A 16,524-nucleotide genomic window follows, 5' to 3' on the forward strand; every position below is an offset into this window, starting at 1 on the left:
TGTCATCCCAAATGTCATCCCAACTGTCATCCCAGTCATCCAGAAGAATGTATTCAGTGGAGGAGGCATATGCCATGCTTGCTTCTGATTCTGACACAGCCAGTGAGGCAAGCGGGGAATTTGAAGGATTCGTCTTAAGCTCCTCTTCCTCCTCTGGTGATGAGGGACCCCCTCAAAGATGCCCCCGTAGAGCAGCTGAGACCCCCCCCCAATAATTGATCTCGTATGGACCCCACCACCAGACAATTTTGAGCCCCAGGTTCCTGAGTTTTTGGCCATGCCAGGAATCCAATTTGATTCCACAGGTCTCAGAGAAATTGACTTTTTCAAATTATTTTTCTCTGATGATTTTATAAATTTAATGGTGGACCAAACTAATTTATATGCCCAGCAGTTTATTGCTCAAAACCCCACGTCATCATTTGCTAGGTGGACCCCTGTAGATGCAGTAGAGATGATGACGTTTTGGGGTTTGGTGTTTCATATGGGCATAGTAAAAAAGCCACAAATTAGGCAATATTGGAGTACAGATGTTCTGTACAGCACCCCATTTTACCGTATGGCCATGCCCCGGGCTCGTTTTGAGGCAATCCATAAATTTATACATTACACCGATAATGCACAGTGCCCACCCAGAGATGATCCCACCTTTGACAGGCTATTCAAAGTCAGGCCGGTCATTGATCATTTCAGTGCCAAATTTGCAGAGCTATACATCCCTGATAAATGTATTAGCATCGACGAGTCCCTTATACATTTTAAAGGAAGGGTTAAATTCCGCCAGTACCTTCCCAGTAAGAGGGCAAGGTATGGCATAAAAATGTATAAGCTGTGTGAAAGCACCACAGGGTACACCCACAAGTTTAGGGTATATGAAGGGAAGGATTCAAGAATTGAACCGCCAGAATGCCCCCCCTCCCTCGTAGGTGTTAGTGGAAAAATTGTCTGGAATTTAATGCACCCCTTCCTGGATAAGGGTTATCACCTCTATGTGGATAACTTTTACACCAGCATCCCCCTGTTTAAGGCCCTTGGTTCAAGAGGTACAGCAGCTTGCGGTACTGTGCGTAAGAACCAAAGAGGCCTCCCAAAAACGCACATTGCCCAAGTAATGAGAAGGGGTGAAAGCAGGGGAATATGCACCGAAAATATGTTGTTGGTCAAATATAAGGACAAGAGGGATGTCCTTATACTGACAACAATTCATGGAGACAGTACCACCTCCATCCCTGTACGAGGTACCAGTACCCACACCTCAAAACCAAATTGTATCCTAGATTACAATAAGTACATGGGCGGAGTGGATCTTTCAGATCAGGTACTGAAGCCGTACAGTGCCCTGCGGAAAACAAATATCTGGTACAAGAAGCTGGCCGTGTATATCATCCAGATGGCACTGTATAACGCTTACGTGCTATTCCGTTCCACCGGCCAGAGGGGGACATTTATGCACTTTCAAGAGGAAGTCATAAAGGGCCTAATATTTGGGAACCAGCAGGCAGAGGGCCCCAGTACTTCTAGTACTGGCCCCCGTATTGTACCAGGGCAGCATTTTCCCAACGAAATCCCCTCCACTGCAAGAAAGGGCAGGACACAAAAAAGGTGCAAAGTTTGCTATAAAAAGGGAATAAGAAAGGAAACTATTTTCCACTGTGAAACTTGCCCCGACAAACCCGGCCTATGTATAAAGGAGTGTTTCAAAATATACCACACATCTATGGATTATTAGGTTCATCATTTCACCGTGCTTCGGGGGTCTTGCTAATGCCACATAGCACCCACCATTCATTCCACCAGAATCTGAGCTGCAAAATCCGAAAATCACTCCTTCCCTTCTGAGTCCTGCCATGCGCCCAACTGGTATTTTTTGGTCACATGTGAGGCATTGCCGTACTCTGTAGAAATGGGGGCACAGATTTTGGGGTGCTTTGTCTCCTTCATTCCTTGTGAAAATGAAAAATTTTGAGCCAGAAGTACATTTTTGTGTAAAAAAAATGTAATTTTTCATTTTCACAGCCCAGTTGTACCAAAATTGGTAAAACCCCTGGGGGTTTGAAATGTACACTATACCCCTAGATGAATTCCCTGAGGAGTGTAGTTTGCAAAATGGGGTCACTTGTGGGGGGGTTCCACTGTATTGGTAATGCAACATAGCACCCACCATTCATTCCACCAAAATCTGTGCTCCAAAATCCAAAAATCACTCCTTCCCTTCTGAGTCCTGCCATGCACCCAACTGGTATTTTTTGGTCACATGTGAGGCATTGCCGTACTCGGGAGAAATGGGGGCACAGATTTTGGGGTGCTTTGTCTCCTTCATTCCTTGTGAAAATGAAAAATTTTGAGCCAGAAGTACATTTTTGTGTAAAAAAAATGTAATTTTTCATTTTCACAGCCCAGTTGTACCAAAATTGGTGAAACCCCTGGGGGTTTGAAATGTACACTATACCCCTAGATGAATTCCCTGAGGAGTGTAGTTTGCAAAATGGGGTCACTTGTGGGGGGGTTCCACTGTATTGGTAATGCAACATGGCACCCACCATTCATTCCACCAAAATCTGTGCTCCAAAATCCAAAAATCACTCCTTCCCTTCTGAGTCCTGCCATGCGCCCAACTGGTATTTTTTGGTCACATGTGAGGCATTGCCGTACTCTGGAGAAATGGGGGCACAGATTTTGGGGTGCTTTGTCTCCTTCATTCCTTGTGAAAATGAAAAATTTTGAGCCAGAAGTACATTTTTGTGTAAAAAAATGTAATTTTTCATTTTCACAGCCCAGTTGTACCAAAATTGGTGAAACCCCTGGGGGTTTGAAATGTACACTATACCCCTAGATGAATTCCCTGAGGGGTGTACTTTGCAAAATGGGGTGACTTGTGGGGGGGTTCCACTGTATTGGTGCAACATAGCACCCACCATTCATTCCACCAAAATCTGTGCTGCAAAATCCAAAAATCACTCCTTCCCTTCTGAGTCCTGCCATGCGCCCAACTGGTATTTTTTGGTCACATGTGAGGCATTGCCGTACTCGGGAGAAATTGGGGCACAGATTTTGGGGTGCTTTGTCTCCTTCATTCCTTGTGAAAATGAAAAATTTTGAGCCAGAACTGCATTTTTGTGTAAAAAAATGTAATTTTTCATTTTCACTGCCCAGTTGTATCAAAATTGGTGAAACCCCTGGGGGTTTGAAATGTACACTATACCCCTAGATGAATTCCCTGAGGGGTGTACTTTGCAAAATGGGGTGACTTGTGGGGGGGTTCCACTGTATTGGTGCTTTGGGAGTCTTGCTAATGCAACATGGCACCCACCATTCATTCCACCAAAATCTGTGCTGCAAAATCCAAAAATCACTCCTTCCCTTCTGAGTCCTGCCATGCGCCCAACTGGTATTTTTTGGTCACATGTGAGGCATTGCCGTACTCGGGAGAAATTGGGGCACAGACTTTGGGGTGCTTTGTCTCCTTCATTCCTTGTGAAAATGAAAAATTTTGAGCCAGAACTGCATGTTTGTGTAAAAAAATGTAATTTTCCATTTTCACATCCCAGTTGTACCAAAATTGGTGAAACCCCTGGGGGTTTGAAATGTACACTATACCCCTAGATGAATTCCCTGAGGGGTGTACTTTGCAAAATGGGGTGACTTGTGGGGGGGTTTCACTGTATTGGTGCTTTGGGAGTCTTGCTAATGCAACATGGCACCCACCATTCATTCCACCAAAATCTGTGCTGCCAAATCCAAAAATCACTCCTTCCCTTCTGAGTCCTGGCATGCGCCCAACTGGTATTTTTTGGTCACATGTGAGGCATTGCCGTACTCGGGAGAAATTGGGGCACAGATTTTGGGGTGCTTTGTCTCCTTCATTCCTTGTGAAAATGAAAAATTTTGAGCCAGAAGTACATTTTTGTGTAAAAAAAATGTAATTTTTCATTTTCACAGCCCAGTTGTACCAAAATTGGTGAAACCCCTGGGGGTTTGAAATGTACACTATACCCCTAGATGAATTTCCTGAGGAGTGTAGTTTGCAAAATGGGGTCACTTGTGGGGGGGTTCCACTGTATTGGTAATGCAACATAGCACCCACCATTCATTCCACCAAAATCTGTGCTCCAAAATCCAAAAATCACTCCTTCCCTTCTGAGTCCTGCCATGCACCCAACTGGTATTTTTTGGTCACATGTGAGGCATTGCCGTACTCGGGAGAAATGGGGGCACAGATTTTGGGGTGCTTTGTCTCCTTCATTCCTTGTGAAAATGAAAAATTTTGAGCCAGAAGTACATTTTTGTGTAAAAAAAATGTAATTTTTCATTTTCACAGCCCAGTTGTACCAAAATTGGTGAAACCCCTGGGGGTTTGAAATGTACACTATACCCCTAGATGAATTCCCTGAGGAGTGTAGTTTGCAAAATGGGGTCACTTGTGGGGGGGTTCCACTGTATTGGTAATGCAACATGGCACCCACCATTCATTCCACCAAAATCTGTGCTCCAAAATCCAAAAATCACTCCTTCCCTTCTGAGTCCTGCCATGCGCCCAACTGGTATTTTTTGGTCACATGTGAGGCATTGCCGTACTCTGGAGAAATGGGGGCACAGATTTTGGGGTGCTTTGTCTCCTTCATTCCTTGTGAAAATGAAAAATTTTGAGCCAGAAGTACATTTTTGTGTAAAAAAATGTAATTTTTCATTTTCACAGCCCAGTTGTACCAAAATTGGTGAAACCCCTGGGGGTTTGAAATGTACACTATACCCCTAGATGAATTCCCTGAGGGGTGTACTTTGCAAAATGGGGTGACTTGTGGGGGGGTTCCACTGTATTGGTGCAACATAGCACCCACCATTCATTCCACCAAAATCTGTGCTGCAAAATCCAAAAATCACTCCTTCCCTTCTGAGTCCTGCCATGCGCCCAACTGGTATTTTTTGGTCACATGTGAGGCATTGCCGTACTCGGGAGAAATTGGGGCACAGATTTTGGGGTGCTTTGTCTCCTTCATTCCTTGTGAAAATGAAAAATTTTGAGCCAGAACTGCATTTTTGTGTAAAAAAATGTAATTTTTCATTTTCACTGCCCAGTTTTATCAAAATTGGTGAAACCCCTGGGGGTTTGAAATGTACACTATACCCCTAGATGAATTCCCTGAGGGGTGTACTTTGCAAAATGGGGTGACTTGTGGGGGGGTTCCACTGTATTGGTGCTTTGGGAGTCTTGCTAATGCAACATGGCACCCACCATTCATTCCACCAAAATCTGTGCTGCAAAATCCAAAAATCACTCCTTCCCTTCTGAGTCCTGCCATGCGCCCAACTGGTATTTTTTGGTCACATGTGAGGCATTGCCGTACTCGGGAGAAATTGGGGCATAGACTTTGGGGTGCTTTGTCTCCTTCATTCCTTGTGAAAATGAAAAATTTTGAGCCAGAACTGCATGTTTGTGTAAAAAAATGTAATTTTCCATTTTCACATCCCAGTTGTACCAAAATTGGTGAAACCCCTGGGGGTTTGAAATGTACACTATACCCCTAGATGAATTCCCTGAGGGGTGTACTTTGCAAAATGGGGTGACTTGTGGGGGGGTTTCACTGTATTGGTGCTTTGGGAGTCTTGCTAATGCAACATGGCACCCACCATTCATTCCACCAAAATCTGTGCTGCCAAATCCAAAAATTACTCCTTCCCTTCTGAGTCCTGCCATGCGCCCAACTGGTATTTTTTGGTCACATGTGAGGCATTGCCGTACTCGGGAGAAATTGGGGCACAGATTTTGGGGTGCTTTGTCTCCTTCATTCCTTGTGAAAATGAAAAATTTTGAGCCAGAACTGCATTTTTGTGTAAAAAAATGTAATTTTCCATTTTCACATCCCAGTTGTACCAAAATTGGTGAAACCCCTGGGGGTTTGAAATGTACACTATACCCCTAGATGAATTCCCTGAGGAGTGTACTTTGCAAAATGGGGTGACTTGTGGGGGGGTTCCACTGTATTGGTGCTTTGGGAGTCTTGCTAATGCAACATGGCACCCACCATTCATTCCACCAAAATCTGTGCTGCCAAATCCAAAAATCACTCCTTCCCTTCTGAGTCCTGCCATGCGCTCAACTGGTATTTTTTGGTCACATGTGAGGCATTGCCGTACTCGGGAGAAATGGGGGCACAGATTTTGGGGTGCTTTGTCTCCTTCATTCCTTGTGAAAATGAAAAATTTTGAGCCAGAACTGCATTTTTGTGTAAAAAAATGTAATTTTTCATTTTCACTGCCCAGTTGTACCAAAATTGGTGAAACCCCTGGGGGTTTGAAATGTACACTATACCCCTAGATGAATTCCCTGAGGGGTGTACTTTGCAAAATGGGGTGACTTGTGGGGGGGTTCCACTGTATTGGTGCTTTGGGAGTCTTGCTAATGCAACATGGCACCCACCATTCATTCCACCAAAATCTGTGCTGCAAAATCCAAAAATCACTCCTTCCCTTCTGAGTCCTGCCATGCGCCCAACTGGTATTTTTTGGTCACATGTGAGGCATTGCCGTACTCTGGAGAAATGGGGGCACAGATTTTGGGGTGCTTTGTCTCCTTCATTCCTTGTGAAAATGAAAAATTTTGAGCCAGAACTGCATGTTTGTGTAAAAAAATTTAATTTTCCATTTTCACATCCCAGTTGTACCAAAATTGGTGAAATCCCTGGGGGTTTGAAATGTACACTATACCCCTAGATGAATTCCCTGAGGGGTGTACTTTGCAAAATGGGGTGACTTGTGGGGGGGTTCCACTGTATTGGTGCAACATAGCACCCACCATTCATTCCACCAAAATCTGTGCTGCAAAATCCAAAAATCACTCCTTCCCTTCTGAGTCCTGCCATGCGCCCAACTGGTATTTTTTGGTCACATGTGAGGCATTGCCGTACTCGGGAGAAATTGGGGCACAGATTTTGGGGTGCTTTGTCTCCTTCATTCCTTGTGAAAATGAAAAATTTTGAGCCAGAACTGCATTTTTGTGTAAAAAAATGTAATTTTTCATTTTCACTGCCCAGTTGTATCAAAATTGGTGAAACCCCTGGGGGTTTGAAATGTACACTATACCCCTAGATGAATTCCCTGAGGGGTGTACTTTGCAAAATGGGGTGACTTGTGGGGGGGTTCCACTGTATTGGTGCTTTGGGAGTCTTGCTAATGCAACATGGCACCCACCATTCATTCCACCAAAATCTGTGCTGCAAAATCCAAAAATCACTCCTTCCCTTCTGAGTCCTGCCATGCGCCCAACTGGTATTTTTTGGTCACATGTGAGGCATTGCCGTACTCGGGAGAAATTGGGGCACAGACTTTGGGGTGCTTTGTCTCCTTCATTCCTTGTGAAAATGAAAAATTTTGAGCCAGAACTGCATGTTTGTGTAAAAAAATTTAATTTTCCATTTTCACATCCCAGTTGTACCAAAATTGGTGAAACTCCTGGGGGTTTGAAATGTACACTATACCCCTAGATGAATTCCCTGAGGGGTGTAGATTGCAAAATGGGGTGACTTGTGGGGGAGGTTCCTAACTTTTAGCACTTATGGTGCCTAGAAACCTACATGGTGCCTAAAAAAAAATCTCATAAAAAGGAGGCTCCAAAATCAAGTAGGTGCTCCTTCTATTATGAAGCCTGTGGTTTGGTCAACGTGCACACTAGGGCCACATATAGGATATTTTTGAAAACAAAAGAATTGGGGGAATCAATTTTTAGTCACATTTCTCTAGTAAAATCTACTGTATTCGTTAGAAAAATGTATTAAAATTGAAACTCTGCAAAAAAAAAGAAATTTTGAAATTTCACCTACACTTTGTTTTAATTCCTGTGAAACACCTAAAGGGTTAACAAACTTCCAAAATGCTGTTTTGAATACTGTGAGGGGTGCAGTTTTTGAAATGGCATCATTTATGGGGGTGTCTCACATACAAGTCCCTCAAAGTCACATCAGAACTGAACTGGTCCCTAAAAAAATCAGTGTTTGAAATTTTCTTGAAAATTTGAGAATTTGCTAGTCATATTTGAAGCCTCCTAGTGTCCCAAAAAATGAAAAGGAGGTTGAAATAATGATTGCAACATAAAGTAGACATATGGTCTTTGTTAGTTATTAACTATTTTGAGTGGTATGATTATTTGTCTCACAAGCAGAAAATGTGACATTTTGCATATTGCTAAATTTTCCATTTTTTCACGATATTTTGGTATTTTTCACAAAAAAACACAGACTGTATCGACCAAAATTTACCACTAACTTGAAGTACAATGTGTCACGAGAAAACAATCTCAAAATCACTGGGATAAGTAAAAGCAAAAAAAAGTTATCCCCACTTAAGTGAGACATGTCAGATTTGAAAAAAAGGGCTCTGTCATGAAGGCACAAACTGGCTCTGTCATGAAGGGGTTAAGATCAAACACTTAAGCTGGCCATACATCAGAAAGATCGATCTTAAGATCGATTGCGCTCATGATTGTGTACAATTTCCCTTGAAATCCCCGGCAGTCCTTGGTGGTTTTTGGACACACAATCTACACACAATCGATCATACAATCAATCATACAATCCATCTGCTGCATGATTGTGTACACAAGATGTGCACACAATCTGCATACAATCCATCTTACAATCAGTCATACAATCCATCTGCTGATTGATTGTATGATTATGTACATAAGATGTGCACACAATCTGCATACAATCCATCTTACAATCAGTTGAGATTGTATGATTGGGTACAATATCTTTCTGATGTATGGCCACCTTTAGGGCCAGATGTATCAAGCTTCAAAAGTGATAAAATGGAGAGTGATAAACAGCCAGCTCGTACCTGTTATTTTTGAAACCCAGCCTGTAACATGTTAGTTAGGAGCTGATTGGCTGGCTGTTTATCACTCTCCATTTTATCACTTTTTGAAGCTTGATACATCTGGCTCAAACTTACTAAGATATGTTTACGTGTTAAAAACAAATGAAATAGACCTGCCTGTGAAGCCACATGCCTTGCAGAAGCCTGTACAGATCATTGTGATATGTGCAGGCCTTGTATTTGGCCATGGATCATTGGGTCAATCCTATTTAGGTCGACATGCATGCATTGGGTTGACCACTGAAGGTCGACAGGGCTTAGGTCGACACATGAAATAGGTTGACATGACTAAGGTCGACAGAGTTGGAAGTTAGGCTCAACAATGGCAAGGTCAGCAGTTAGAAGGTTGACATGAGTTTTTCACATTTTTGTCCCAAATGTTGACATGGTTGACATGGGCACCGTCAAAGTGTACTGCATCCCCTCATATGGCTTGCTGCATTTGCCATCTTCTGGCATGGTTCCTTGCTGCACTCAGCACACTTTTTTATTTTCCCACCACGCAATTGTGGGCGGTAGGGCGTGAAATACCGCCTGTCGGCACACGTTGGCTCAAAAAAACTGTGAAAACTCATGTCGACCTTTTGACCATGTTCATGTCAACCTTATGCTTGTGTCGACCTTTTAGCCCTGTCGACCTTCAGTAGTCGACACAATGCATGTCAATCTAAATAGGGTCGATCTAGTGACCGAATTCTTTTGTAGCATGTAATCTTAGGGGCAGATTTATTAAGCTTGGAGAAGAGATAAACTGGAGATAAAGCGGAGAAAAGGTAAAAGGAGATAAAGCACCAGCCAATCAGCTGTGTTTGAAAAAGACAGTTGGGAGCTGATTGGCTGGTGCTTTATCTCCTTTTACCTTTTCTCCGCTTTATCTCCAGTTTATCTCTTCTCCAAGCTTAATAAATCTGCCCCAATGAGATAGTGTACTAGGCAGTGTTCCCTCTAAGCTGTGCGCACGTGCGCGCGCACACAACTCGACGAGTGTGCGCACAGACATTACAACAGAGCGCACAAAGCAGCAGTGGTCCCTTTTTGCAGTTGTGGACTCAATTAATGTGTGTTTCACCCATTAACTACATTGTGTGCTGTGTTTTTAATGTTTAAATGTTTAATATCATTTTGAAGTAAAGTTAACACAAATGCTGAACGTAATTTTCCAGTTATATATAAGTGACGCACAAAAATTTAAATTTCCTTCCAAAGTTGCACAGCCAAAATCTTTTGCCGCACACAGCCTTCGTAAAATTAGAGGGAACATTGGTACTAGGATCTGTTCATTAACTGATGCATATCCCTTTTTTCTGACGCACTGTTCCATGTATTTTAATAGCTATCTGGAAATGAAGCGTTATTGCAGACATCCATACTAAACATGAAAGCAATATAAATTGTATTACAAAGCTACAATTATACTATTATTATACACATGAAAGTGACACAAGCTTGGTATGACAGGCTTAATGGCAGAGCATACTGGGACTTGTGGTTCCACAGCATCAGCAGACCACAAATTCCCAACCATTGATTTAAATCAATTTGAAATAATTTTGCTCTTTGTTGTACAATAAACAGTGTTTTCTATATTTTCCATAAATGTTCAGTAAATTATACTATATGATAAGGTTATAATTAACATTTAGCTACCGATTTGTGTTATTTCAATGATTTGCCACTGCTGTATTCCTTAATTATTCATGTAAAAAAATAGGGTTTATGGATGTTGAGACATTGTTATAAATTTCTAATTTATTGGGGATCATTATTAGAATAATGACATAAGTGTATTACACTGAAAAAGAAGACATTTGTAAGATTTTAACCAAACAATTTCCAATATTCATGATTGTCATTAGAATTATATTTTGCCTTGCCTTCGCTCTACACTGGAAAAGGCTCTTTTGTGTTCTGAGCCGATACACATAAGAGGGAAAACATTCAATTTGCATGAGGCATTGACATTATAAAGGCATTTGTGATTCCTGTTGAAATTGTCTTCATTCAGAGGCATAATGGCCCACCTCCATTGTCAGTACAATAGGAGGCAGGCACTACAGGGTGTGTACATACATACTGGATTTGTTAGAGGTAAAGTAATCCATGTAGAACATCATCTTCATGGATAGTGATCTTAGCATCTCACCGGTATCCTTACTCATGATATATTGACTCTAGGTTGACAGTCATAAGGTCGACCACTATTAGTTGACAATCAGAAGGTCGACAGGGTCAAGAGGTGGACAGTCAAAAGGTGGACAGGGTCCAAAGGCTGACAGTCAAAAGATCAACAGGGTCAAAAGGTCGAAGACAAAAGGTTGACATGGCCAAAAAGTCGGCATGGAAATGTTCGACATGCATTCTTTTGTAATATTTTGAGCCGACAGGTGGTATTTCATACCTTACCATCCACTATGGCTTGGAGGGAGAATATAAGCATAGTGAGCGCAGCGAGCCATGTGAGGGGACGCGGTGCACTTAGACGGTGTCCATGTCGACCTATGTCGACATAGACACCCCAAAAAACATTAAAAATGCATGTTCAATGTCGACCTTTTGACCATGTTGACCTTTTCACTGTGAACCATTGGACCATGTCAACCTTTTTGACCCTGTCGACTTTTTGACCCTGTCGATCTTTTGACTGTCGACCATTAGTTAGACATTGTAGATCAAAAATACCATAACCCATCGCACCAATGGTCATAATTAAAGATTCTACAAGTTGTTATTAAGTGGTTTATTAATTAGTTTGAACTTCATCTACATTATTAATTTATGTATTCCAAATTGCTTTAATTTGTTTAAACTTAAACAACTGCAATGTATTGTAATATTAACTTTTTTTAATTCAATGTAAATCAAAATAAAAAAAAAAAAAGAATTATTTGCTGTTTGAATTTAAAGTGTTAAATAAACTTAATTAAATGTAATATTAACAGGTTGATTTGACAACATTTGAATGTGCTTGAATAGTATTTGCACCTCCTAGTTGAAAGAAGATGACAGTGTCTATTTCTTGAATATGAACATTTCAAAAGGTAAGTGATGCTTCCAATAAAAATGTAAATTAGGTTCTCAACAGTATTTTAGATGTGATGTTCTTCTCTGCCTTTTAGCTATGATGCAACTTTGGGGTTGATACTATTATTTGCACCATTGCCGTGACACTGGTTTCAGACCAAATTTCCCCAAAATTCCTCACTAGCCTATTGGGCAGGATAGCCACAATGATTCACACTTATGCAATTAATAGGATCAACTCCATAGCACCTATTCTTCAGGGGTACTTTGTAGCTAGTCACAATGGACAAATCTACCTTGATCCCTTCGCCAAAGAGTCAGCAGTTGGCAAACCTGGCATGTTTTGCCACCTGGAGCTGACCTTACAGGGTGCTTGAACATCCTTGGCGATTTGAGACCCTCACCGAAAGGGTGACAATGCATGTAGCATAAAACTCCCCCCATGCTGTATAACCTTATTCATTAGCCTTCTAGCAGAGCTGAGGATTTTGTTTTATAATCTCAGACATAAGGCTGGAGCCCTACATCACTGTACTACCGATTTTTTTTATACTATATACCAATAACTACAATCTATTTTCATTGTACTTTACCATACATGAACAAAAATGCATAAGACATGCTCAGACAACCCATGTCAGCTGTCCTAAAAGTCTATACCTAATTAACAATAAAGAAATGCCATAGCTCATGGCTTGTATTATAATTATTATTATTGTTATGATAACCTGCCAATCGTCAAATGAATGCACCCTGATTCCTAAAATTACCCTGGGTGTGGCTTTGAAGCCCACGACCCTGAAAATTGTTTGTGGTCCACCTCTTCTTGTGTGCTTTGGGAGGTCTGTCCCTTGCCACTAAAGACCTCACAGAGGTCAGAGGCGACCCTTCTAGGTATCCATCTTTGCCATGCTGGACAAAGCTTGTACTATTAGAATGTCCAATTATTTATCATAGCATAAATATATTATCTACATCATATACATGTATATTTTTATACCTAATTTTCAGGGATAAAAATAATAATACATAATAATAATAATGAGTACTGTGGTGGAAAATAATTGAGGAACCGCTGGAGTTCATCATACAATTAGTGTGCTGGAGAGCAACGTCCATTTTCTTATAGCATACATCCTACTTTTTTCTTCCAAATGTTTTTTTTACATAGTGGCCATAGATTGACAACATCATCACTGTATTGTGACCATCCAATCCAGCCTTAGGGACTAGACTCTTCAGGGAGTAAAGGAGATCACTATTATTTCAGGGTAGGGATGGCTATCAGCATTTTGGAAATCAATGGTTACAATCTATACTGTAAGTGGCCAAAGCTGTAAGTGGCCAATGATGGTATAATACTATGGCATAGAAGACCATTGATGGATCACCCACTTATGGTCATCCCTGTTCTTTCATTGTTTTGTTTGCTGGTCAATCACAACCTGAGAGCGAGGGTTCGCAGGTGGTGAAGTTAAGATCCATATCCTGGCACTTGTAAGGAAAAGAAAAACACCTGATGCTTCTGTATCATTGATGGTGGGAAAAACAGTTGGGTTTCTGACATCGATGGCAAAGCCATTTGTCATCAAGCATAGGGCCTCATTCAGATCTGATCATTGCTGTGTTAATTTGCAGAGGACTGCAATTAAACAGCCACCACCCAGATATAGTGAGATCCCAGCCCCTGCAAGTCTGCAAATGACTTGTGAATGGATCACTGATCTGCAAAGCCATTCGCAAGTCAGTTTCCCAGTCTGTCCAAGTGTGTGTAACTCTGACCCTTCCACACCTCTCTGACAGACAAACTGATCGATGCTAGAGCTGACATCACACAAATTCCCTGAAAACGCCTGGGCACGTCTGCGTTTTCCCTGACACTCCGAGGAGAAAACAACAGGAAACCATGCCCAAATGCTAGCTTTCCATCCGTCAATTTGCGCAGGGACTGCAAAATAAAAAAATCACTGATTTTTGTTGATATTTGGCCTTGTACATGCGTGCTACAATCCGTCATTCGATAATTGATCATCTTGCAAATTCTTACAAAAGTGATAAACCTCATAGACCATTGATGATTTACGAATCATTGACGGTCAGTGGCCATTCCTATTTGAGAGAGTCTTCCTGTCAATCATTGGTTAAGAATGGAATAAATGTTATACCATGTTCAGGGTGTGCTGATCATTTTTAGGTTTGATCCCTGGGAATACATTATCTTAACTTTTTTTTACATAATGTAAGCACAAAAGATTTTATGGGCATGATCCTAATGGTATAACATACCTCCCAACTGTCCGGATTTTTGCAGGACTGTCCCATTTTTGGGATGGTCCCTTGTCCCACCCAGTGACGATTGTGCCCCGTGGTGGGGGGGCAATTGGGAGACCCCTCTGCTACCCAATTCTCTGCTGAGCAGAGCAGTGGAGACAGGGGCTGGGGTCATGGCCAGTAACTCATAGAGCACTGGTGGTGCTCCCCATAGTAGCAAAAATGGGATGTGGCCTCACAGAAGTGATGCAATTTGTCAGTCACATGCCCTAACCGCTAGGCTATGCCCTCAAATTCCAGGGTCACGCAGGGGTCCTGCAAGCCATGCTTCAAATTTTGGGGGTATGGTATATACTAAACTTGAATATTTCTTTACTCAGAGAGAAGTAGTAAACTTGCAATAACTCATACTAAAAAATATAATATAGGTTTGTTTATAGGTCATATTACTACCACAGATATATTCTGGGCGAGATGTATTAAAGGGAAAATGCGGTAAAACCCCCGTTTTACCGCATTTTCCTATGTACTATTACCCGACCGCCACGTCACCGCAGTGTAGGGTATCGCCACCTTTGGGTGGCGATACCCTATAGAAGCCTATGGGCTTCTTTTCGCCGCCCGACGCCTCCGCCGAAAAACCCACCGACCCCCCTCTCCCCCTCCCTCTCTTACCTGGTCCAGGTCCTCCCGGAAGGTAACACCTTCCTCCCCCTAGTGACGCAGCCGGACGTCCTTCCGGCTGCAGGGGGGAGGAGGAGGCGCCGGGGACAGCTTGCATAGCTGTCCCCGGCGTGAGGGATGCAGAAGGGGGCAGAGAGGTGACGGAGACCCCCCGCGCACCACATTCCAGGTATCGCGGGGGGCCTCCGTCACCGCATCGCGATGCCAGCCGCATATGTTAGTACATATGCGGCGGCATCGCGGCGGGGGGGCCGCGATGTATTTTAATACATCCCGCCCTATATGAGAGGATGCAATGTTTACTTTACAATGCATACATTTATCTATCTGGATCTAATGTATTTATCTATGAATAAATGTTGTTCATACAGTATGAGATGTAGTGTAGAACAGATGTTTCTCACCTTGGACTGATTCTCTTTGCAACAATAATGATGTCACTAAGGCTGGAGGAAGTTTTCATTTTAGCCCCTGATCCCATAGTCATTGCAACCAGCTTTTCTGTTAATGTATGACATATCTATAAAGAAGCAAACAAATAATATAATAAGCTTATAATACACAATATGAAATATACTCTCCTTGTAATTGCTCCTAATACTCAGTAATTGAGATTTATCATACAGAGATTTATTAAACATTGTGGCAGTCTTATATATGATCAAGATTGTGTGGCACTGGCTCACAACGAATAAGGGAAAATTCATTAAAGCTTGGAGGAAGATAAAGGTCCTTATTCTGGTTCACACGCAAACACAAAGTCCTACTCAAATGGACAACACCATGTGCACTGCAGATGGGGCAGATGTAACATGTGCAGAGAGAATTAGATTTGGGCGGGGTTTTACTTCAAAGTGAGATCGATATTGCAGTATAAAAATAAAGCAGCCAGTATTTTCCGTGCACAGAAACTAAATAGCTCATCCAAATCTAATCTATCTGCACGTTATATCAGCCCCCCCCCCCCCCCTGCAGCACACATGGTTTTGTCCATTTGAGAAGGAATTTGCCTTTACGAGTGAACCAGAATAAGGGCCATAGTAAAGAGGGATAAAAGGGGTTATTCAGACCAGATCGCTTTTCTGCTAATTGCAGAGCCCTTGAATCAGATAGTCACCTCTCCTTCGGAGTGAAATGCCATAAAGGCGATTTAAAAAAGATGCTGGATTGTATAGCTGGATGGCCTCACTCATGCAAGCTATAATCCATACGCATTCGCAATCGTTTGATAATCAGCAGCTGCATATTTGCAGCCCAGCGATCAGATCTGAATAACCCCCAAAGTACTAGCTAATGAGCTCCAACCTTTTTATATGTGTTTGAAAAATTCTATTTATACCATTTCACACTAAAGCCCAGACAATTGTTTACCTAGTGCCACCAATGCTGCACAACACCACTTTTATAGGGCTAAATTATTTATTTGTCTACCCATTGTAGTGATTATTTGTCTATCCACTATAGAATAGAAGCGACCATGGGAAATACACAGAAGTCTAGTTTAGCAATTAGAAAACTGCATTTGGCAATGGCTATTTCAATAATCATTAACTTCTGTATAATAAATAATGAAAAAATACCTGTTATTCAATTAGCTAATCATTTTAAAACAAAGCTAATAATTATTAATCTTTTTTTTTTAATAGAACTTGGATAGATTTGGATATGCATACCTTC

The 16,524-nt window shown here is 41.8% G+C and overlaps 1 protein-coding gene across 2 annotated transcripts in view; it reads right to left on the reverse strand.

Annotated features, from left to right (window-relative positions):
• TMEM98 (transmembrane protein 98) overlaps window positions 1–16,524 on the reverse strand; it is a 47,505-nt gene that overhangs the window by 12,562 nt on the left and 18,419 nt on the right. For both annotated transcript variants that reach the window (XM_083147317.1, XM_083147316.1), the window contains exon 5: window positions 15,252–15,367. In XM_083147317.1, the coding sequence (XP_083003443.1) occupies window positions 15,252–15,367 (116 nt within the window). The remainder of the gene's footprint in view (window positions 1–15,251; window positions 15,368–16,524) is intronic.

Source organism: Crinia signifera, chromosome 6 (assembly GCF_055691185.1).
Source record: "Crinia signifera chromosome 6, ASM5569118v1, whole genome shotgun sequence".
Classification (NCBI taxonomy): domain Eukaryota; kingdom Metazoa; phylum Chordata; class Amphibia; order Anura; family Myobatrachidae; genus Crinia; species Crinia signifera.